The sequence below is a fragment of the Mus musculus genome, chromosome 17 (assembly GCF_000001635.26).
Source record: "Mus musculus strain C57BL/6J chromosome 17, GRCm38.p6 C57BL/6J".
Classification (NCBI taxonomy): domain Eukaryota; kingdom Metazoa; phylum Chordata; class Mammalia; order Rodentia; family Muridae; genus Mus; species Mus musculus.
In genome coordinates, this window is record NC_000083.6 from 46,765,948 (window position 1) to 46,789,251 (window position 23,304).

General features: G+C 47.8%; 2 protein-coding genes across 2 annotated transcripts; one reads left to right on the forward strand and one right to left on the reverse strand.

The window, feature by feature from the left end:
* The first annotated feature begins 6,687 nt into the window (after positions 1-6,687).
* 2310039H08Rik (RIKEN cDNA 2310039H08 gene) lies at positions 6,688-7,460 on the forward strand. Its single transcript, NM_025966.3, has one exon. The coding sequence runs from the start codon at positions 6,866-6,868 to the stop codon at positions 7,208-7,210; it is 345 nt and encodes a 114-aa protein (NP_080242.1). The 5' UTR covers positions 6,688-6,865; the 3' UTR covers positions 7,211-7,460.
* Positions 7,461-7,959: 499 nt separating this feature from the next.
* Positions 7,960-16,709, reverse strand: Rpl7l1 (ribosomal protein L7-like 1). The gene is made up of 7 exons (NM_025433.3): positions 16,672-16,709; positions 15,836-15,944; positions 14,444-14,604; positions 13,338-13,475; positions 12,463-12,572; positions 12,105-12,324; positions 7,960-9,789 (listed from the first exon to the last, which is right to left on the reverse strand). The coding sequence occupies exons 1-6, from the start codon at positions 16,683-16,685 to the stop codon at positions 12,116-12,118; spliced, it is 741 nt and encodes a 246-aa protein (NP_079709.2). The 5' UTR covers positions 16,686-16,709; the 3' UTR covers positions 7,960-9,789; positions 12,105-12,115.
* Between the last annotated feature and the right edge of the window lie 6,595 nt (positions 16,710-23,304).

A 23,304-nucleotide genomic window follows, 5' to 3' on the forward strand; every position in this document is an offset into this window, starting at 1 on the left:
TCCCTCCCTCCCTCCCCCCTCTCTCTCTTTCTCTCAGACACAGTCTCATGACATTGCCCAGGATAGACCCAACTCTTCATCTTCTTGCTCTAAATCTCCCAAGTGCCGCGGTTACAGGCCCTTGCCACCAACACCAGCTGGTTCCTAGGGTCTAGATAACTACTCCAAGTGGGTGGATGCGAGGGATATCCAAGTATAGTTTGCTGCGTTTCCCTAGTGGCTGCTAACACAGAGAATAAGGCTTTGTTTATTTATTTACTTTCTTCCAAAGGCTCTCATGTAGGCTAGGCCAGCCTTGAATTCTGTTCCCTGGTCTACCACCTCCAGGCTTGCAATGCCTGATGGCTTTTTTCAAACCTGTAGTCTTTTGTTGTTGGGTGTTTATGTCTTTATGTATGTATGTATGTGTGTGTGTGTGTGTGTGTGTGTGTATGTATTTATTTATTATGTACATTGGTGTTTTGCCTGTATGTATGTCTGTGTGAGGGTGTTGGATACCCTGGAATTGGACTTACAGACAGTTGTGAGCTGCCATGTGGGTGCTGGGAATTGAACCACGATCCTCCAGAAGAGCAGCCAGTGTTCTTTTTTTTTTTTTTCCAAACTTCTCTGGCCTCAACCTTGGCCAGAGAAGTTTCTTCTGCGAGGAGGAGCAGCTAACGCAGACTCAGAGCTGGCCTGAATGCCGAGACTGAGCAACAATTGCATGCTTAGCTCCAAACGAGGTGTCTGCATCAACCCACACACCGCCTGAGGCCCATGGAACATCGTGGAAGCAGGGCTGGAAAGATGTGTAGCCCTAGCTGTCCTGGAACTCACTCTGTAGACCAGGCTGGCCTCGAACTCAGAAATCTGCCAGCCTCTGCCTCCCGAGTGCTGGGATTAACCAATGAGCCATTTCCCCAGCCCTTTTGTTTGTTTGTTTTTTAGGGACCAGTACATTAATTTTAAACCTAGAAAGTCTTCCCACGGCTAGAGAATTCATGTCATAATTCTGCTTTCTGTTGGAGCTGAGCTTAGGGTGGGTGATTGGTTAGTGTGCCTGCTTGGTTAGGGTGGGTGCTTGGTTAGGGTGGGTGCTTGGTTAGTGTGCCTGCTTGGTTAGGGTGGGTGCTTGGTTAGGGTGGGTGCTTGGTTAGGGTGGGTGCTTGGTTAGAGTGGGTGCTTGGTTAGGGTGGGTGCTTGGTTAGTGTGCCTGCTTGGTTAGGGTGGATGCTTGGTTAGGGTGGGTGCTTGGTTAGGGTGGGTGCTTGGTTAGGGTGGGTGCTTGGTTAGGGTGGGTGCTTGGTTAGTGTGCCTGCTTGGTTAGGGTGGGTGCTTGGTTAGGGTGGGTGCTTGGTTAGTGTGCCTGCTTGGTTAGGGTGGGTGCTTGGTTAGGGTGGGTGCTTGGTTAGGGTGGGTGCTTGGTTAGGGTGGGTGCTTGGTTAGGGTGGGTGCTTGGTTAGGGTGGGTGCTTGGTTAGGGATCCAGCACTGTGTCAGAGAGTTCCAGGCCAGCCAGGACTGCAATCTGAGACCCTGCCTCAAAAATGAAAGGAAGCCAGGCAGTGGTGGCACATGCCTTTAATCCCAGCACTCAGGAGGCAGAGGCAGGTGGATTTCTGAGTTCGAGGCCAGCCTGGTCTACAAAGTGAGTTCCAGGACAGCCAAGGGCTACACAGAGAAACCCTGTCTTGAAAAGCCAAAAAAAAAAGAAAAAAGAAAAGAAAAGAAAAGAAAAGAAAGAAAAACAAAAGCAAGAACAATGGTCTTTGTGTGTTTTGTGTGTGTGCTTAGTTTAATCTTATCCAGTCCACCTCTCACCCCGATAGGATACAAATTTTGGTGTGAGTACCGCATGCACACAGGAAATAATTAACCTGAGATTACTTGCAGAATAGCCCTTCCTGACCACCCCCCCCCCCCCCGAAGGCGCCATATTACACGTTGCTGTCTCTTCTATACACAGCTTTATTTCTTCCTCTTCTTTATTCTTATGCCAGCTTCACCCCACTATGCTGTTGTGCCGGAAGGGCAGTTTTAATGGCCACTTTCCTGCCCTCTCCTGACCTTGCGCAAGGACCCAGGTTGGCGGGGGAGGGGCTTTGGGTACTGTGGGCTCCACGTGTTCCCAGGCCCTGCAGGCCCAGGTGCAGCATGGTGGCTTCCCGCCCTGGAGTGGGAGGAGGGGAGGCAGGTGTCCCTAACGACTCTGCCTGTCATTCTCCAGTCTGGGGAAGTGCTGGCCCAGGCTCTGCGACCACAGTGCAGATGGGACAGGGGCTGCTGGCTTGGTGACCCATACCTAGCCCAGCTCCTGCCTCCCTCTTGGAGGGCAGGGAGAGTCCGTCTGGAAACTTCCCCTACCTGATCCTCTTCCCAGAAGCCCCAGAAGGTCTCCAAAGCTCCTCACCCAGCACGAATAAGGATGCTCATGCATTAGCACGGACCAGTCACTTGCAGGTTGGCTATAAGCCCCAGGCAGCTCACGACTCATGCCTTGGGCCTTAACTGCCTGTTTCTAGCTGAGGAACCCAGGCTGAGGAAAACCAAGTTATATCACTGAGAGCATTTATTCTAGCAAACCAGGAAGGGCCTCATGTGTGCTAGGAAACCCTCTACCACTGACCCACATCCTTACTGAGCCCGGATCCTGCTTTTGAATAATCGCAGTGTTTGGCTTCTACATGACCAGGGTGACATTAACTACAGTCAGATGAGGGAGTCCAGCGCTGCTGACCCACGCAGCGACCCTAGCCATCAAAGCAAGGATGCTGGCAGCCTCCTCTTGCCCCTTTTTCTTTCCTTCCTTCCTTCTTTTGTGTGACGTGTATTGTATATGAACGTGGATGGTGTGTGTACATGTTTGTGGGTGAGAGTTGCATAGAACATAATAAAGTCAGAGGACAACTTCAGGTGTGTAGGTGTGTATCCCGCCTTCCACCTTGTTTGAGACAGCGTCTCTCTTCTTCCTTTCTTCCTTTCTGTTTCTTTATTTTTTTTTTAATTTATTTTGTTTTATGTAAGAACATACACTGTCGCTTTCTTCAGACACACCAGAAGAGGGCATCGGGTCCCATTACAGATGGTTTCGAGCCACTGTGTGGTTGCTGGGAATTGAACTCAGGACCTCTGGAAGAGCAGCCAGTGCTCTTAACCACTGAGCCATCTCCCCAGGCCTGCATCTCTCTTTTGCTGTTTGTATTGCTCTCTCCAAGCTAGCTCCATAAGCTTCTATGATTCTCCGGTTTCCACCTCCTGTTTTGCCTAAGGTCATAGGAATCTAGAGCATATCCAACTTTTAGGAGGGTGCTAGGGATTTGAACTCAGGTCCTCTGGCTTGCTGGGGAAATGCCTTACCTACTGAGCCATCTCTTCAGTGCTCTCCCTTGGTTTTCCTCCCCCTCCCCCATCTTGCTAAGTAGCCCAGGTTGGCCTTAGACTACCCTTGTCCTAACTCCCATGTTCTGGGATGACAAACACGAGCCACCCCACCTGGCTCACCTATACATTTCTTAACTGTTTAGTTCTGGAAATGTCTTCTGGCTCCTTTAACTGTGCGACCGCAGGGGTGGCTAGAGTTCATATGATAAACCCAGTCCAGCATTCTCATCTCCAAAAAATTCTGATTCCTTCTACAGGATGCCAGGAAAGTCCTAGCATCTCAAGCTTATTGACTGTGGGCTGCTAGTAAAACTTTACAGCTTTAATTAGCCTAAGTAAGAGGCTAGATTAGTGCCTCTTCCAGGTGCTGGAGCCGGCATGGTAAATCCCAAATCTTGGATGAGCATCCAAGGAAATGAACTTGGATAACCTTGCATTCCAAGTGTCCTGTGTTTTCCCTTCCCTCCCCTCTCTCTTCCTCCCCTTCCCCCCTCTCTGAGGCAGGGTCTCACAGAGCCCAGTCTGCCCTCTCACCATCTTGAACTTCTGACCCTCATGCCTCCATCTCCCAAGCGCCAGTTACAGGGTGGATCACACAGCTGTGCTTGGCTTTATGTGGGGTTGGGGACGGAACTCAGGGCTTTGTGCAAACCAATGCTTTGTCAACTCAGCTACACCTCCAGCACAGTTTATTTGTTTCCGTGTTTGTGTGCATGTGTGTGTGTGCGTGTTAACACATTAACAGTGCAAGTATGGAAGTCGGAGGACAATTTACATCCAGAGTTGCTTCTTGTTTTCTCCCTTGCTGAGGAGGTGGTCTCGTGTTTATGCTACTGTACGTCTCTATCTATCTATCTATCTATCTATCTATCTATCTATCTATCTATCTATCCATCTATCTATCTACATTGATATCATAGATATGTAGATAGAGATATGTAATATCTCTGACCCATCTCAAGGTCCACTCAGTAACTCTTACCTTTCTGATTTTTACAACGGACATCTGGAAGTCCAAGTGTGGGAGCTCATGCCAGAATCAAGCAGCTAAGGTAGGTGGGTGGTGAGTTCCAGGCCTTCCTGGACTACAAAATGAAATCCTATAAGAAAGGAAGGGCTGAGCCTTTAATCGGTCCTGGAACTTGGTGATCTCACGGTGATGTCTCAATGCCGGCCTCCAGCCAGGGTGCCAATCCAAGCTACCCTTCTGTCAGAAGTTGAGGACCCTTGTGTTTCCCTATAGATATAAAAACAAGCAACATGGCCACGCAGAGCTGGGCACAACATCTATCCACGATCTCCTCACATGAATGGGATCCCCAGTCACACGCATGTCCCCTCCAGTCACACGCATGTCCCCCTGCACAGCGTGGGAGGGCTAATCCTAACACTCTGTTCTGTCTACTCCTGGAAGGAACCACTTCTAGTGTTGGTGAGGAAGGGCGGGAGAGAAAGAGACGACGACATTGGAAAATCTAAGGAGAATTTAGTAGAGCCCATGGGCAGAGAGCGATGTGGGCAAGGACAAGGGAGTTCCCAGGAGACAACGTAGCATCTGAGAGAGTGAGAAGGGAGCTGTGTCAGAACCCTTAAACCAGAGGGCTGTGTGGAGGGACTGCTGCCGATGAGACCCTGAGGAGGGGAAACAGAATGAAATCTGTTGAAGCTATCTCTTCTCTCCTCCTGCTACTCTCTCCCAGCCTGACCAGGCCCAGAAACTAGAAGGCCAGGGAGCCTGCTGCACTGACTCTGTCAGGTCCAGGAAGTTGGATGAACATGCAGAGACAGCTGCAGGGGCTACAGGAGAGATCACTGGGGACCCTCAATAATGGCCTCCAGGCACTGGCTGTCCTTCCAGAAGACCAGAGAATTCAAAGCCCAACACCGACATGATAGCAGAACTAAGGGTTCAGTTGCTCTCTTCTGGCCTTTAGCAGTACTGCATGCATGTAGTACACAGACATAGATGCACATAATAAAATTAAAGGGGGGCCCGGGCAGTAGTGGCACCCGCCTTTAATTCCAGCACTTGGGAGGCAGAGGCAGGTGGATTTCTGAGTTCGAGGCCAGCCTGGTCTACAGAGTGAGTTCCAGGACAGCCAGGGCTACACAGAGAAACCCTGTCTTGAAAAACAAAACAGAAAAGGAAAGGAAAGGAAAGGAAAGGAAAGGAAAGGAAAGGAAAGGAAAGGAAAGGAAAGGAAGCCCTAAGAGGTTCAGCATTACATGAGGAAAAGTGTGCCAGAGGGGCTGCAGACAGAGCTCTCAGTTAGTAGAGTGCTTGGCTAATACATATAAACTCCTGTGCTCCATTCCCGGCACCATACAATACAATTCAATTCCCAGCACATACTGGACATGGACCCCTGTAATCCCAGCACTGCGGAGGTGGAGGGCCAGGAGTTCAAAGCCGCGGTTGGGAATGGTCAGCAGTTAGTGCCTGCCGTGCAGGTGTGAGGGTCAGAATTTGAATGCCCACAAACCCAGATAAATGCCAGCTGGATGCGGCGGTCTGCCTACTTCTGCCCTTCGAAGGCAAGGATCCGAAGTCAGACGCGTGCATACGCGCGCGCACGCACACACACACAGACTATATTGTGAGTTCAAGTTCAAGGTCAGCTTTGGCTACAGGAGACCTTGAAAACATGAGAACGGGGATAAAAATTCAATAGCCCTACCTGCTGAGCCATCTTACCCACTTTTTGGGTTTCATGGGGTTGTTTCCGGTGAAGGGTAAACATGCTGTGTGCTTTTAACATTATGCAAAGTATGCTTTACTTACTGATTTCTTGATCTGTGCCAGATCAAGCTGTTTATTATATACTTACATGTTTCAGTGTGTAACTCGGCTGGCTCTATGGCCCGAGCATATGGTGTTACAAGCATGAGCCACTGCATCCTGTCAGGATAGCTTTGATACAGAAATCTGAACAGCATTGGGAGGTGTAGCGCAGCAGACATTGGGAGATGACGAATCCTTGGCTCAAACCAAAATTGACTACAAATCCCAAACAACACATAACCCAAACCCAAACAACAACAACAAAAACCAGGGATTTGATCCTTAGTACCACAATTAACAAATGTGACGAGCGCTTGCTTGCTTGCTTGGAAAAGCATACAGAATCACGCTCTGGACTGTAGCGCGAGACTCAAACTACCAAGACGACCCTCCCGGCCCTGAGCGCGCAGCCTGCGTCCGCATCTACACGTGCCAAAGGGAAGTGCTTTTGTACAGCCACGCCTCCTCACACTTGTCTCACTGGGTGCAAAAACTTCACTTTTTGGCTCGTTCCCCCACCCCACCCCGCCCGCTCCTCACCCACCGCAGCACATCTCATGTTGTGGAATGAGAGCTGGAGGTTAACCCAGGCTGCAGCTTCTGCACAAATAGCCCGGGTCTTGGAAGGTCTACCCTGGGCTAAGTTACTAAGCTCCCCTCTACTTTTCACGAAGTGGTTGCTCCCACTCCACCCGGAAGTGCTTACAGCCGGATCCGGGGGATGAGCTGGTGGCAGGACATGGACCAGCGTGGCGGTGTCTCCAGTCCGAGCGGTGCACTGGCGTCTGCCGAGCCAGCTCCTGCCTCGGTGACCCTGGCGGAGCTCCTGCACCTGGTACAGAAGGGCCAGGAGGTCCCGGGCCTGGAGAAACGCCACATCACTGCGACCCACGGTGAACCCACCGCGTCTCTGCTCCCTCGGAGGCCCAAGCCCTGGGAAGATGCGGGCTCGGCCGCCTCACCCTGCACCATCGCCCTAGACACGAGGACGCAGCCTCCGACCATCGAGGAGCGATCCCGGGGCAGTCCAGCCGCCCAACTCGACGGAGGCCCAAGGGTTTCCTGATGCTCGAGGTGTTTCCCGAGGGCATGACTGGGTCCTACACAAACTTGAGTCTGGACACTTGCCACCTGTGGGACTCAATGTTGCCTAGTAATTTTGTTTTTGGATGCCAAATTTCAACTTCATACTGTGTCCTAGTCCATTTGTGTAACGGAAATAAGTTTCCCTTGTCACTGTAGGACAGCACAACCTCCTGGACCCGCTTGTTCTGATGATACCGATAAACCGATATCCAAAAGGCATTTCTAACTTGGCAGTCGTTTGGGTTTGATGAAAAGGTTCCTTCCCAGAGTGATACATAGAAACCCTGGTTCTTGGAGTTGGGGGACTGGAGAGAGGGCTCGGTGCTCTTCCAGAGGATCAAGGTTCAATTTCCAGCAAACATGGTGACTCACATTTTAATGGGATCTGACGCCCTCTTCTGTTGTCAGTGTGCTTGGCCACATAACTAAATCTTAAAAAACCCTGACTCTTGGGAGCAACTAAGGTAGTGCGAGCAGAGGCAGTTTGGTAGTTGGTACCCCCATAGGAGTTGGCTTTCTCCTCCCACCATGCACCAGACCCCCCCCCCCCCCCCCCCCCCCCCGGTTAAGCTCTGGCTTGGCAGCAGGTGCCTTACCCAGATTCATCTCCAAGGCTGAAACTAGTAGTTGGGAATTAAGCCCTGGGTTTCTGAGGGAGCATTCTTTCCTCCCCGCAGGACTTGTGAAACGGTGCCAGATGCCCAGGGGACTGGGCGAACGGCTCTTTTTAAAGATTTATTTATTTTATGTAAGTACACTGTAGCTGTCTTCAGATACACCAGAAGAGGGCGTCAGATCTCATTACAGATGGTTGTGAGCCACCATGTGGTACCACTGAGCCAACTCTCCAGCCCCTGGGCGAACGGCTCTTAACCACTGAGCCCACCTTGGGCCCCCTCGAGTGTTTTTGGAGTCGGGGTCGTTAATACATCGATCTTTGTCTGCCTTCATAGTGACACCAAGCTTGCCAGCAGTCCTTCTTTCTAAATAGGCTCGGTGGCTACTTCTCCATAGGCCCCAATGGCAGTATACTAGCTGCCAGAATGTCTATCCATGTAGTCAAGGTCCTAATAGACCTGGGTCATCTCCAGCAACATGGACAACCCCACTTGTTTCTTGAGTCTCTGTAACCCTGGCTGGCCTCAGGCTCACAATAAGCCATCGCCTTTGGGGCTGGAGGCACAAGCCAAGTGCACCTGCTTTCTCAGAGGGCCTAGAATTGGTCCCAGCATCCACCTCTGAGCCTTCATTTGCCAGTAATTCTAGCTCCAGGGCAAGTGACACTTCCTGGCTACTTTGGCATGTACTCACACGCAAAAATCTTAAAAACAATCTTTTACTATATAGAAAAAAGCTTGTTTTAAATTCCAAGCAAGCCAGAAATGGAAGCCTTAGCTCTGCTCGCCCAGGCCTCTCTCCAATGCTACAGTGCTTCCCTACTTAGGAAGATGCAGGATTCTGCAGGATCCCAGAATGTTAAATAGCCATGCTGTTTGTCCAAGGTTGCGATGCATTTTTGGTCACCTCATTTCCCAATGATCAGTTAACACTGATCCAGGTGAAATTTAGTGGGCATTTCCTGGGTACATGTGGTTTAGGAAACAACAATCTATCACTGCATTGGTTTTTGTTTTGTTTTTTTTCTGAGACAGGGTTTCTCTGTGTAGTCCTGGCTGTCCTGGAACTCACTCTGTAGACCAGGCTGGCCTCGAACTCAGAAATCCGCCTGCCTCTGCCTCCCGAGTGCTGGGATTAAAGGTGTGCTCCCCCACTGTCCAGCTTTTTGTTTATCTTTAACATTTTCTCTATGTGTAGCCCTGGGTATCCTGGAAATCTGTAGAGCAGGCTTGCCTGTCCCTGAACTCATGAAGTCTGCCTGCCTCTGCCTCCCAAGCGCTGCAACTAAAGGTATACACACCAGGCCCAGGCAAACACTAGTTTTTAATAGAAGACAAGTGATTAAACTTCAGTCCCCTCCGGTAGCACAGAATGCAACTAGCTTAACAGACCAATGTGCATAAAAATGCAGGCTGTAGCCGGGCGTGGTGGCGCACGCCTTTAATCCCAGCACCTAGGAGGAGGAGGCAGGACTGCTGTGGAGTATAAGGCCAGCCAGGGCCAACAGGGAGACCCTGCTTTGAACAAAGCAAACACAAGACTGCCTACCCTGACAAAAATAAAAAGTAAAACCGGGACCCTCTTGATCCATGTTCAAGTGCGCCGCTTGGTCTGGCCCACTGCTCTAACAGTCTTGGAGGGGGTGGGAGGGAGGTTTGTGCTTGTTGCCCACCCAACATTAAACACCAAGATAGAAGGCAGGATGAGCAGGGTAATTCTTTCCTCCACAGCTTGCGTGGATTTCGAGACAGGCAGCCAATGAGGGAACTCGTCCTTCCATGGACTGAGCTGTGTTAAGTGTCTCCGGTGCTCGCACCTTACTGTCGTTCTCTAGGCCCAAGCCTTCCTTCAGTTTCTGAAGGCAGAAAATAATCTTCTCTGAAGATACTTGATAATTTTAAACGACGACAAAAACACTTCCGAGGGGTGCTTTTGGAAAACCTAAGGAGGGAAAACACAGCTGTGTCAACAAACCAATCTCAACTTGGGTCTGAGAGAACAGCGACAGAGTGTTCCAGTCGCGATCCTTCAGCAGAACAGGTAACCAACCGGCCTGCATAGTCCTTCTGAAATCAGTTTCTGATGTGATTCCTCCTCCACTGCAGGCTAAAAGTCCACAGCAACATAGACATTTTCTAGCCCGTGACCTAACAGAGCTGTATCAGGCATTGTCCCTTTCCAACAGGTCAACACACAGGCTTGTTCCTGTTTTCACACAGAACAACTCTCATTCTTCAAGTGCCAGGGTCAACTGCTAACTAGCTCTCCAGCGTACAGAGGGACTTCTAGTTGACAAGCATGGCCCACCAAAAGTCAGACAAGGTGCCAACAAGATGGCTCAGTGAGTAAGACTGCTGGCCACAAAGACTACCCAGTAAAGATTCTCAGAACCAATAGAGGAGAGAAGTGTCCTCTGACCTACCCCAGTGCTGGGTTTGGCATGGCCTCAGCAGGGGACAGAATGACATGGCTCTCGGCACCTGTATAGGGCCAGCAGGTGTGAGCCTCCATGAGTGTTGACGGCTGCTATGGGCATAAGGCCTCTTTGTATAATAATGTTTGTATAATGACTTACATTCCTCAGGAATGTTATCCCAGTTAGCGTTAATGCTAGTGATAACCAGTCAGCATGCATCAGGGGTGAAGGTATGGATGGCTGAGGTCTCAACAAAAAGGGAAATGCTGGGACATTCATGACAGCACTTAAGTTTGTGAAAAAGGACTCTTAAAAACATGGGTTCAGGGCTGGCGAGATGGCTCAGTGGATAAGAGCACTGACTGCTTTTCCGAAGGTCCTGAGTTCAAATCCAGCAACCACATGGTGGGTCATAACCACCCGTAATCCCATAATGAGATTTGACATCCTCTTCTGGCACATCTGAAGACAGCTATAGTGTACTTAAGTAAGAGATGGCTCAGTGGTTAAGAGCATTGACTGTTCTTCCAGAGGTCCCGAGTTCAATTCCCGGCAACCACACAGTGGCTCATAACCATCTGTAATGGGGTCTGATGCCCTCTTCTGGTGTGTCTGAAGACAGCGACAGTGTACTCATATAAATAAAAATAAAAAAACTGCTGGGCTTGGTGGCTCATGCCTTTAATCCCAGCACTCGGAAGGCAGGGGCAGGTGAACTTCTGAGTTCGAGCCCAGTCTGGTCTACAAAGTGAGTTCTAGGACAGCCAGGGCTATACAGAGAAACTGTCTCAAAAAACCAAAATAAGTAAATAAATAAAATAAATAAATAAATTTAAAAAAAAAAAAAAACCACCGGGCGTGGTGGCACACGCCTTTAATCCCAGCACTTGGGAGGCAGAGGCAGGCGGATTTCTGAGTTCAAGGCCAGCCTGGTCTACAGAGTGAGTTCCAGGACAGCCAGGGCTATACAGAGAAATCCTGTCTCGGAAAACAAATAAACAAAACAAAAAACAAAAAAATAAAACGGGTTCAAAAATATATAATTTCTGGCTGGTGAGATGGCTCAGCGGTTAAGAGCACTGACTGCTCTTCCAGAGGTCTTGAGTTCAAATCCCAGCAACCATATGTGGCTCACAACTACCCATAATGAGATCTGCCACCCTCTTGTGGTGTGTGTGAAGACAGCTACAGTGTACTTACATACATGAGGGGCTTAACAAATCTAAAGGAACAAAAGCAGCTGCGCTGCGAGCCAGCTTGTTTGTCAGAAAGATACTAAGGAAGGAGATAAAGAGATTTAGGGAGTGGTGACCACTAAGTTGTTATTTTTGTTGCTGTTTATGCTTACAAAGGCAGACAGATTCCTGAGTCCAGGGTGACTTGGGACAGAGCAAGGTTAGACCCAGGTGTGATACAAGTGGTAATTTCAGGACCCGGTCCCACAAACTAGCTCCCTGTCTGTGATAACAGAGGCAGGCAGATATCTGAATTCTTTTGCAAAGTTAAAAGAAAAGGTCCATTTGCAGTCTCCTAAGAATTAAGGAGCTGTGGTCAAGGGAGGCTGATTCATAGGAACCTGGAGTAACTATCTGGATTGATTTGTAAAATAAAAAGCTGTGCCTATAATCTGCAAGAGACGAGCTATCCAGTCTCAAGCAGAACAGAGAGGAGGCTGGCCAAGTGTCTGGAGCAGGGCACAGGCTGCCAGCTTGGACCCAGCACCTGACTTTGAGCTGTTTGTTTCCCCGCTCCCAGTCACCCCTTCTCAGGCCCTCTCCGAGCCGAGGCTGGTGTCTGGCGACACAAGCGCTGTGCAGCAGGCAGCACACACTCGCCTCACCTGCTCCTGCTCTAGTTGAGCTGCCGAATGAGCTGATTGATCCGATCTCCCCGGTAGCCCGGGGAGCCCATCTCTTTGCGGAAGCCCACTCTGTTCCTGGTAGCATGGCGGGCCACAGAGAGGAGGAAAGGGCACAGAAATGAAGAGACCTCCTGGAAATGCTTCCCAGGGAAGGCAATTTCATGGATGAGGTCTTCCAGGCAAATGACACCAAATCTCCCTGAAAAACAAGAGGGTGTAGATTTCTGTGTTCACCACCTAGCCAGTATAAAGGGGGGAAAAACCCAAAAGGCTGGGACTGTCAGGTCCAAGAATACACCCTGGATCGCAGCCACCAAGCCCAGGCCACAGCACTCACCCAGGTGCTCCTCGATCACCGTGTTGTCCGTCAGAGGGACTGTCTTATTGTTAATCTTTGCTTGGCCACGTTTCAAGATGAGCTCCCGGACAGACTTCAGATTTGGAAATCTACATAGGCATAACAGGGACACTAAGAACTGACTGAGCAGAGAGCTACAGGACCCTCCCACACCCACCTCCCACAAGCAGGGAGTAGACTATTGGGCGACCCAACTGAGAAGATGGCCGAAAAGCAGAGCAGCTAATGCCTACAGAGCAGCTAATGCCTGCAACTCTAGACACTGAGGCTGGAGGGCCCTGAGCTGTACAAAGTCTGAGGTGAGCCACCTAAGCAGTCAACCGAAAATCCCAGCATGGGCTTGAGTATATAATTAGAAATTTAGATATTTTTTTGAGACCAGATCTTATTTTCATAGCCTATGCTGGCCTCAAACTTGCAGCAATCCTTCTGCCTCAGCCCTTGGTGTACAGGGATTGCTGGCCCAAAGCACCATGCTCAGTACTAAAATCCGGTTCTGTTTGAGTCTTGCAGCAGCATAGCTCAGGCCGGCCTGGGAGCCACAGCACCTCCCTGCCATAGCTTCCCAGTGCTGGGTCTTAGGTGTGAGCCACCACACACAGCAATGGCTTCAAGCATTACATTAGTCTCCATATTGTTCATTTTACCGAGTCATAACATACAGACGAATAAGCCGGCAGCTCTTGGACCATTGACAGCATCACTATCCTCCCCTAGGACCTAAGGTTCTTTATTTCTGGTGACTGCCACAGCAAAGTGCCCAACACACAGCATGAACCTTGGAAAACAATACCCTGTGTATCTGTTTTACACACTCTGAGTACGAGGGAATTCACATGGAAAATGGCACTCACCCCCAGGTCACATAAGGCTCCACCGTGCGCAGCATTCTTACACTCTGAGGGGTGACCTTGACAAAGACACCACTGAACAATTTCTTCAGGCCAAGTTTCATGATGGTGCTCTTTACCAATAAACTCACTCCTTCAATCCTGAAACAACAGTCAAGGTGTCTGACCCCAGTCTATGCTGTCTGTTTGCAAGCAATTCTGAAATGCTAGAGTGTTCACTGGGTACACAGAATTTACCTCAGAGCTCAATGTTGTGGGAGGCAGAGTAGAAACAGACCATGTTCCACTGTGAGGAGCAATCCCTGCATGCTACAGGACAGTTCCTGAATGATGGATTGGTGGGGGGAGTGTTGGGGACAGTGGGGATGGTAGGCTATATGGACAAGTATGTCTACCTAGGGAAGCCAGACTGCGTCAGTGGGTGGGTAGTGAAAGCATGGAACATATTCACAGCAGGTCTGAGTCTGGCGTCAAAGCCAGGGAAGTCCAGTTCAGGAAGCTTGAAGAGAGCAGAGCTCAGAAGTTTCAAACTCAGAGGTTTTCTACCAAAAGGCACACGGCTGAGGGCAATGAAGCCTGCTAAGTGTGGACAATGCTTCTAGCACGGTGCCCTGTGTCTTTAAACCGTCACAGGACACATGGCCATGAGCAATCCTAACCTTTACTCTGTGCTTCATTGCTGGGTTTAACGGCACGTGGCACAATGCCGGGCCTACTTTCATGTCTTTTGTCAAGTTGTGGTTACTACTTTAGAAAGGGTATCACTAGGGGGCTGGAGAGATGGCCCTGTGCTTAAGAGTACTGGCTGCTCTTCCAGAGGTCCTGAGTTCAATTCCTAGCACCCACATGGTGGCTCACAACCATCTGTAATGGGATCTAATGCCCTCTTCTGGTGTGTCTGAAGACAGCTACAGTGTACTCATATACATAAAATAAATCTAAAAAAAAAAAAAAAAAAAAAGAGCCCCACCTTCACCCTGAGTGTCCTTATGTCACCCATGGTCCTAATTCCGAATCCTAGCCAATCTTCTGTAGTAGGTTAGGCTTTGTCTCCCTACAGAGCCATCTGAAGTTGAACCAAGGACTCTGAAAACACACTGGTACTGTACCTTTCCATGCGTATAACGAAGGCCAAGGGATGTTTATCAGGCACCTCCAAAGCACGAGGCTTCACCTCCAGCCGCTGGACACGCACCTTGTCACGTTGCTGTCGCCAGGAATCATGCACGAAAGATTCTAGTCGTCTGAACCTGAATTGCTTTCCTTTTCTCTGTGGCAGAGAAGACACGCATCAGCATCTCTTCCCCTCCACAGTTAACCCAGGACCATTAGTAAGAGAGCTCAGCTCTCAAACGTTCTGCAAAGTGGGCAGACCATTACCTAAGGGGCACATGAAGAGGCCAGATGGAACTGAGAGATGTAAGAGCAGTCAGTGCTCTTAAGGGCTGAAGAAAAGTTTGTGGTGAGCTCATATGCTGGTAACATTTAATACAGGTGTTTAGGAAACTCAACACTATATTAGGCATCATTAAACAAGAGGATTTTCTTCTCTTTGCGTTCAAAAATCCTGTACATACTGTGTGCAGAATCTACACATTGGTTTTTCGAGACAGGGTTTCTCTGTGTAGCCCTGGCTGACCTGGAACTCACTTTGTAGACCAGGCTGACCTCGAACTCAGAAATCCGCCTGCCTTTGCCTCCCGAGTGCTGGGATTAAAGGTGAGCCACCATGACCAGGAATTTTTTTTTAATTAGATATTTTCTTTATTTACATTTCAAATACTATCCCGAAAGTTCCCTATACCCTCCCCCCAAAGATTTATTTATTATTATATGTAAGTACACTGCAGCTGTCTTTACACACACCTGAAGAGGGAGTCAGATCTCATTATAGGTGGTTGTGAGCTACCATGTGGTTGCTGGGATTTGAACTCAGGACCTTCCGAAGAGCAGTCAGTGCTCTTAAGGGCTGAGCCATCTCTCCAGCCCACACGTGATTCTAAATAAACTTTTAAAATTGTTGGATACTTTTGGTTTGAGACAGGTTCTCTTTATATAGCCAAACTCTCCATTTTCCTGTCTCAACCTTCTAGAATGCTGAAAAGTGTGCCACAGATAGCAATTTAATCGCAGCATTCTAGAGGCCTAAGTAGGCTGATCTGTTAGTTTGAGGCCAGCCTGGTCATACAGTATTCCAGACCATATGTACAGACCCCATCTAAGAAACAAACCAACCCCAACAAAACATTTTTAAAATAATCTATTTTTTTCCCTGCCAAATTTGGTTTTACCACTAAATTTGAATTCAGAAAATGTCTTCACTTTTCCCTTAAAGGCTGGTCTAACATTTTGCTCACAGAAAGATGGTGGGTAAATCTTTGCTAAATGGAGGACTATGAGGGAGAAACCTGTGAGGGATCTGATAACAAATCTAGTTCAACGAACACCGTTTAGTAAAATCCGTCCACTACAAATCCTAACCCCCCCCCTCTCAGAATTACCTCTCTCTTTGCCAAAAGTGCCTGCTTTGCCTGAGTGGCTTTGAGGGCTTGATAAGCCTTCCTCTTTTTCAGAAGATTTTCTGGAACCAAAGGAATTTTTTTTCTTTCCCTGATAAAGGAACAAATTTGACATTAATGAAAATTGCCAAACCAACATTTGGTGGCTTTCCAAACCAATTCGAGATCCTGGTCTTCCCGGGACCTAAAGTTTCTGATGAGTCTTCGCCGTGCTCCTGTAATGCTCACTCGTCCCGAGAGCCTTTAAAAATCAGGAAAAACCTTTGCTCTCTGGGTTCGTTTTGGTCCGTGGAGCTTTAACAACTGTAGGCTATGACCTGTCACTAGCGGCAAGGAAATTCTAGTAAAATCCAGAAAGGGGCTATCACAGATCCATCAAGAAGAGTAATGATTAAGTCGAGCTAGGATGAGGTGGGGGGGGGGGGCACATGAAAGCAGGAGGGGGAATTGGGGGGAAAGAGCTTGGTGGAAGACGCAGGGGAATAAGAGATGATGGGGAGGTGATACGATCAAAATACACTGTACGTGTGTACCAAACTGTGAAAGACATGACAGCCAAGCTGAGCGAACTCAACTCTGGCGCTACGCAGCCACTCGCCCCTCCGAACCTCAGTTCCTCTTCTCGCTGCTTCCAAAGTCGTCCCGATCCCTGGTCGCGGAGCCCTACAGCATCTCAGCCCCCACCTTGACTTCATACTATGGAGCCTTTTTCTTTTCTCTCCACAGCCCACAGCTTCCTTTTGTATCACCAGAGTACAAACAGAAAGGATGGCATCGGATCCTCAAAGCCCCATAGAGAGATCCGAAGACACACTCACCCTTCCTCCGCCATCTTTCCGGTGCTTCAGCTACTGCGCTTGCGCAGCCTCACCGGGCGGGGTAGAGAGGCCCGCCTCGACGTCTCTTGTATCATAGAGACGGACTCTCGCTCCCGCAGGAGGACTCAGGCAGCCTGAGATTCCTTAGCGAATGTGAGCGTCTGGGAAAAGGTCTTGCTAGCCAGGATTCCGGCAAAAAACCCTCCAGTTTTCTTCCCATCCCTTCTAAGGTCTCTAGAGTCTGACACCCGTCTGGATCCAACCCTTTTCAGTTAGGCTGTAGGGTCTCGAACTCGGCCGCTTGTGAACAATTTAAAGGCTTTCCACAATGCATCTGCAGCTTCCGCTACGGCACGGGCTCTACAGAAGTTGGCCGCCTTGCTTAGGTGAGGTTTTTATTCCCGGAGACTTGAAGGACCGACGTGGCACTCACATTTGGTGGGCGGTTATTTGTGGAGGATTTGCGGAAATAAAAATGTGTCACCTACTCTGTGAGCCTTTGAATTCCTCACCTTTCTGCATCTCGGCTTCCTCATCCGTACAATGAATATCTACGGGTTCCCAGTGGCCGCCAGGGGGCTCCTTAAGATTTACAAAGCCTTAGCACAAGTTGGGTAAACAGTGGAGCCAGAAACTAGAAATGCTCCATTTCCATCTCAGAGCCTTCACTTGTTTAAGTTTCTCAGAATTTACTCCCATTGCCACATACTAGCACAGTGCTGTTTTATGCTAGCACAGTGCTGTTTTATGCTCTAGCCTAGGACAACGCCACTATATAACACTAGAAAGGGTCGCCACCCACAGCCTTTATCCTACACCTTTGGCTTATGGGCAGGAGACTTTTCTTATTTTCTGTGTCTCTTCTGCACCTCACTACACCACTTCACTACAGTGGGACTCTGCAAGGAATTGTTGAGTACCCAAGGACTGATACATGATGTTGGAACACACTAAAAAACTAGTCCACTCAACACGCTAATGTCATTACCAGATGAATGTCAAAGGAGATTAAGGGCACGACCTCTTCCGGCCTCCTGCACCAGGCATACCAGGTATTCTAAACTATTCCATGGATTGCGCTAGAACCATGCTTGTTTTTAAGTTTCCTCAAAAATCTCTGTCCGGGGCTGGTGAGATGGCTCAGTGGGTAAAAGCACCCGACTGTTCTTCCGAAGGTCCAGAGTTCAAATCCCAGCAACCACATGGTGGCTCACAACCATCTGTAACAAGATCTGACGCCCTCTTCTGGAGTGTCTGAAGACAGCTACAGTGTACTTACATATAATAATAATAATAATAATAATAATAATAATAATAATAATAATAATAATAAAATATATATATATGTCCCATATTGGGTGAGCCACTTGTCTATGTGACAGAGAAAGAAGAGCAAAATAAAAAATAAAAACAATAGTCCTAGTGGGGACTGTCGCTGCTCATCTCATAATATTTGCTTGTTTTTAAAGATTTATTTATTTATTTATTTATTTTACTTATATGAAAACGCTGTAGCTGTCTTCAGACACACCAGAAGAGGGCCTCAGATCTCTTTACAGATGGTTATGAGCTACCATGTGGTTGGTAGGAATTGAACTCAGGACCTCTGGAAGAGCAGTCAGTGCTCTTAACTGCTGAGCCATCTCACCAGTCCTCATTTTTTTGGTTTTTGGAGACAGGGTTTCTCTGTGTAGCCTTCGCTATCCTGGAACTCACTCTGCACACAGTCTGGCCTCAAACTCAAAGGTCCTCCAACCTCTGCCTCCTGAACACTGAGATTAAAGGTGTTAACCACCACTGCCTGGCTCACCTCTTATTCTTTTGATTTTAATTTAATGCTCTAAAATTTTTGTTAAAGTATAAATGTCATCTTAAAAGTTGGAAGAGCCGGGCGTGGTGGCGCACGCCTTTAATTCCAGCACTTGGGAGGCAGAGGCAGGCGGATTTCTGAGGTCGAGGCCAGCCTGGTCTACAGAGTGAGTTCCAGGACAGCCAGGGCTATACAGAGAAACCCTGTGTCGAAAAACCAAAAAAAAAAAAAAAAAGTTGAAAGATTAGCCGGGCGCGGTGGCGTACGCCTTTAATCCCAGCTCTCGGGAGGCAGAGGCAGGCGGATTTCTGAGTTCGAGGCCAGCCTGGTCTACAAAGTGAGTTACAGGACAGCCAGGGTTACACAGAGAAACCCTGTCTCAAAAAACCAAAAAAAAAAAAAAAAAAAAGTTGGAAGATTGGGCTGGTGAGATGGCTCAGTGCCGACTGCTCTTCCAAAGGTCCTGAGTTCAAATCCCAGCAACCACATGGTGGCTCATAACCATCTGTAACGAAATCTGATGCCCTCTTCTGGAGTGTCTGAAGACAGCTACAGTGTAATTATATATAATAAATAAATATTTTTTAAGAAAAAGTTGGAAGATTGCCGGGCAGTGGTGGCACATGCCTTTAGTCCCAGCACTTGGGAGCCAGAGGCAGGCAGATTTCTGAGTTCAAGGCCAGCCCGTTCTACAGAATGAGTTCCAGGACAGCCATGGGTACACAGAGAAATCCTGTCTTGAAAAACCAAAAAGGGCTGGTGAGATGGCTCAGTGGGTAAGAGCACCCGACTGCTCTTCCGAAGGTCCAAAGTTCAAATCCCAGCAACCACATGGTGGCTCACAACCATCCGTAACGAGATCTGACGCCCTCTTCTGGAGTGTCTGAAGACAGCTACAGTGTACTTACATATAATAAATAAATAAATAAAAATCTTTAAAAAAAAAAAAAAAAAAAAAAAAAGAAAAACCAAAAAAACCAACAACAACAACAAAAAAATTCTAAGATTGAGGCTGGAGAGATGGCTCAACATTTAAGAGCACTGACTGCTCTCCCAGAGGTCCTGAGTTCAAGTCCCAGAACCACATGATGGCTCACAACCATCTGTAATGGGATCCAATGCCCTCTTCTAATGTGTCTGAAGACAGCTGCAGTGTGCTCATATAAATTAAAAAAAAAATTTAAAAAGTAAATTAAAGATCTGATCTTAAAAAAAATTGTAAGATTATTGTGTAACTTTCAGTATCTCAAGATTTATAAGCATATTGGATATGATTAAAAACTGTAACTGGGGCTGGTGAGATGGCTCAGTGGGTAAGAGCACCTGACTGCTCTTCCGAAGGTCCGAAGTTCAAATCCCAGCAACCACATGGTGGCTCACAACCACCCGTAATGAGATATAAATAAATAAATAAATAAATAAATAAACAAATAAATAAATAAATAAATAAATAAATAAGAACCTGTAACTGTGGGCTGGAGAGATGGCTCAGTGGTTAAGAGCACTTCCGAAGGACCTGAGTTCAAATCCCAGCAACCACATGGTGGCTCACAACCATCCGTAATGAGATCTGATGCCCTCTTCTGGTGCATCTGAAGACAGCTACGGTGTACTTAGATATAATAATAAATAAATCTTTAAAAAACAAAACAAAACAAAAAACCTGTAACTGTAAAACCCCAACTCAATACATTTCTTAGACCCCTAGAAACGAAGCCCAGCATGGAGTTGTTTGTTCTTTAGCCTTCAGCCTGAGAGGATGAGCTGTAATTCACCATCCCCATTCTTATGATGTTTACTCAGCTTCCCCATTCTTTGTGGTCTTATCCTCCCCTCACTTTGCAGTTTATTCTGTAAAAACCCTTGACTGCAACTGCTGGGGTAGATCTCCTCTGCCCCTGTGTGGATTACGAGCTTGGCCACAGCATGCTAATTCCCGAATAAACGTCATGCGATATCGCATCAAGAACGGTTTCTCTCAAGTTACTGGGGCATTGGCTCATCCCAGGACTTGAGAGATGGTCTCCCCAAAGCGGGAGTCTTTCATAACAAAGGAGTTAAGACTTGTTGCAACCTGGTTGAGAGTAAAAATCTATGCATAGGCCGGGCATGGTGGCGCACTCCTTTAATCCCAGCACTTGGGAGGCAGAGGCAGGCAGATTTCTGAGTTCGAGGCCAGCCTGGTCTACAAAGTGAGTTCAGGACAGCCAAGGGCTACACAGAGAAACCCTGTCTCTAAAAACAAAAACAAACAAACAAAAATAAATGTATGCATAGGTAATCTTAAAGGAAACGTGTGGCTTGTCTCCATCTTAGCTGATGTTTCTTCATTGGGAGGGAGGCAGACATCTTTGCTAGGGTTGGGAAGGATGGGTTTTGCCACGTGACCTCACTCCTACCCTTTTTAGTTTTTTATTTTTTGGCTTTTGAAGACAGGCTATCTCCCTGTAGCCCTGGCTGGCCTGGAACTCACTCTGTAGACCAGGCTGACCTCGAACTCATAGAGATAGACCTGCCTCTGTCTCCCAAGTGCTAGGATTAAAGGTGTGTGCCATCACCCAGCCACTCCCATCGTGATTAAAAGCGACCAAGTGGCATAAGCCAACCAAGAAACAACTCCTTCTGGCTATGACACCCAAACCAGATGATTTATCCTCTACTTTTCATCATGCTGTCAAGCCTCCCCTTATCTGCCTCATCCCACAGTCCCTCTTTCCCTCTCTGGCCTCTTTGGTTGCCTTATCTCCCACCTCAGTGATAGAAAAACCATCACTCTCAGGCAACTACGCTGGGCCGACTGGCAGCCCTTAGTCCCTCTCTGCTCCATGCCACTCTGCCGTGGCATCCCTTTACCTTCCCCTACCAGGTCTAACCTGGTCTAACCTGGCCAGGGTTCTTCTCTGAGGGAACTCACCCAGGTGGATGGCTTGGTCAGAGTACACGTGCCCTACTCATTAAGGAAAGAATCTCAAATAGAAAAGGGTCCGAGCCAGGTGTGGTGGTGCACGCCTTTAATCCCAGCACTTAGGAGGCAGAGGCAGGCTGATTTCTGAGTTCAAGGCCAACCTGGTCTACAGAGTGAGTTTCAGGACAGCGAAGGCTATACAGAGAAACCCTCTCGAGGAAAAAAAAAAAAAAAGAAAGAAAAGGGTCTGATAGTAAGGGTCAATGATTTGAGGAAAAATGATCCCGGATTCAAATAGGATGCAAAAAGCAAAGTGCGTTTTATTCTATGGAAGTCTAGCCTGCTGGGGCTCTACCATTTACCAAGATGAAGATGCCCAAGTGAGCTCAAAGGCCCAATTTAAAACACATTAGGGGGATTTTGTGGGGTTGGGGGGGAGGAGGGTGCTATGCACACTTCAGTATAGTTTGCTTGACAGGCCGAGAAGCCTGGAAGCACTCACGAGGCAAAGAGTTTCAAGAGAAACTTAACCTCCTGGAACCTTGGCATTCTCATAACCCATACCCTATCTCCGCATTAGTCTGGTGTATGGATCCACGTGCTCTCTTTTAGTATTATTTTATTATAAGTGCCTTTTAAGATTGAATTCTGACATAGCTAAGCCTTCGCCAGTGTTCCAATGTCCCAGAAAATCCTTGAAGCCTACAAACTTGGAATTCAGTGAGAAGGTTATCTATTCAGTAACATTCAAATTTACTTCAAGTAGAGACAGTGAAACTAATTAGGCATTACAAAGAACGGAGCTAGAATAACTCAGGGCTAATAGGTGGGTTACCATGTAAGAGTTAGGGAATCCCACTGAGACAGGAATCTTCACTACAGCCAGGAATAGCAGGCTACATTGCATATTGGAAGCAAAGTTGGTGAATTCTTCTGACAAATGGAGATTCTCAACAGATACTTAAAAGTTACACTCATACAAGAATTTATCAAGGCCTAGGAAATAGGAGGTTTGTGGTATTGCATTATTCATCAGAAGATCTGCTAGACCAGAACCCCCTGGTGCTAGCTTTCACAAAGCTCAAAGGAGTAGCACAAATTGTGTGTGACTGGGGTGTGAAATCCTTACCCATCATTAGCTGACTCTAGGCAGGGCTGTTTTATCTTGACTGTAAATATTACCTGGTTCCTGTAAGTCCTTTTGAAGTCATTCCTTTGTTTGTGTCAGGTAACTTCAATGTGCTTTGCCTGCTGTGACATCCTACCCCCTTGGTTTTCTGTATTATATAATACTGGTTTTCACTTTGTGACAATACATTCAGATTCTACACAACCTCTTGCATTGATTTTGTCTGTCATTCGCTGACTCCTTGTCCATCTGCAACCAGAGACCCGTTCTACACAGACAAAAGAGGGTCTGCGGCAGGAGGGTAGGTGAACTTTGTCTTAATTTGTTGGCTCTATATCTAGAGGACATTCCTGGACCTTTGCTGGGGTTTGGTGGGGCTGGACACTGTTGCTGGGGAAGCCTGGATCTGACATTTTTTTAAAGATTTATTTATTTATTTTATGTATATGAGTACACTGTAGCTGGACAGATGGTTGTGAGCCACCATGTGGTTGCTGGGATTTGAACTCAGGACCTTCAGAAAAGCAGTCAGTGCTCTTACCCACTGAGCCATCTTGCCAGCCCCATATTCTTCTGACCTTTATTAAACAATTCTAATATATTACCAATCTTACAACCTTACTTCTGCCAGGCAGTGGTGGTGCACGCCTTTAATCCCAGCACTTGGGAGGCAAAGGCAGGAGGATTTCTGAATTCAAGGCCAGCCTGGTCTACAGAGTGAGTTCCAGGACAGCATCTACACAGAGAATCCCTGTCTCGAAAAACCAAAATCCAAAACAATACAACCTT

Coding starts and splice junctions, on each gene's coding strand:
- 2310039H08Rik (NM_025966.3), top strand. CDS start 6,866: ATGAGCTGGTGGCAGGACATGGACCAGCGTGGCGGTGTCTCCAGTCCG.
- Rpl7l1 (NM_025433.3), bottom strand. Junction 12,573..13,337: donor GAGCCTTATGTGACCTGGGG/GTGAGTGCCATT, acceptor ATGCCTATGTAG/ATTTCCAAATCTGAAGTCTG. Junction 12,325..12,462: donor GGTGATCGAGGAGCACCTGG/GTGAGTGCTGTG, acceptor CTTGTTTTTCAG/GGAGATTTGGTGTCATTTGC.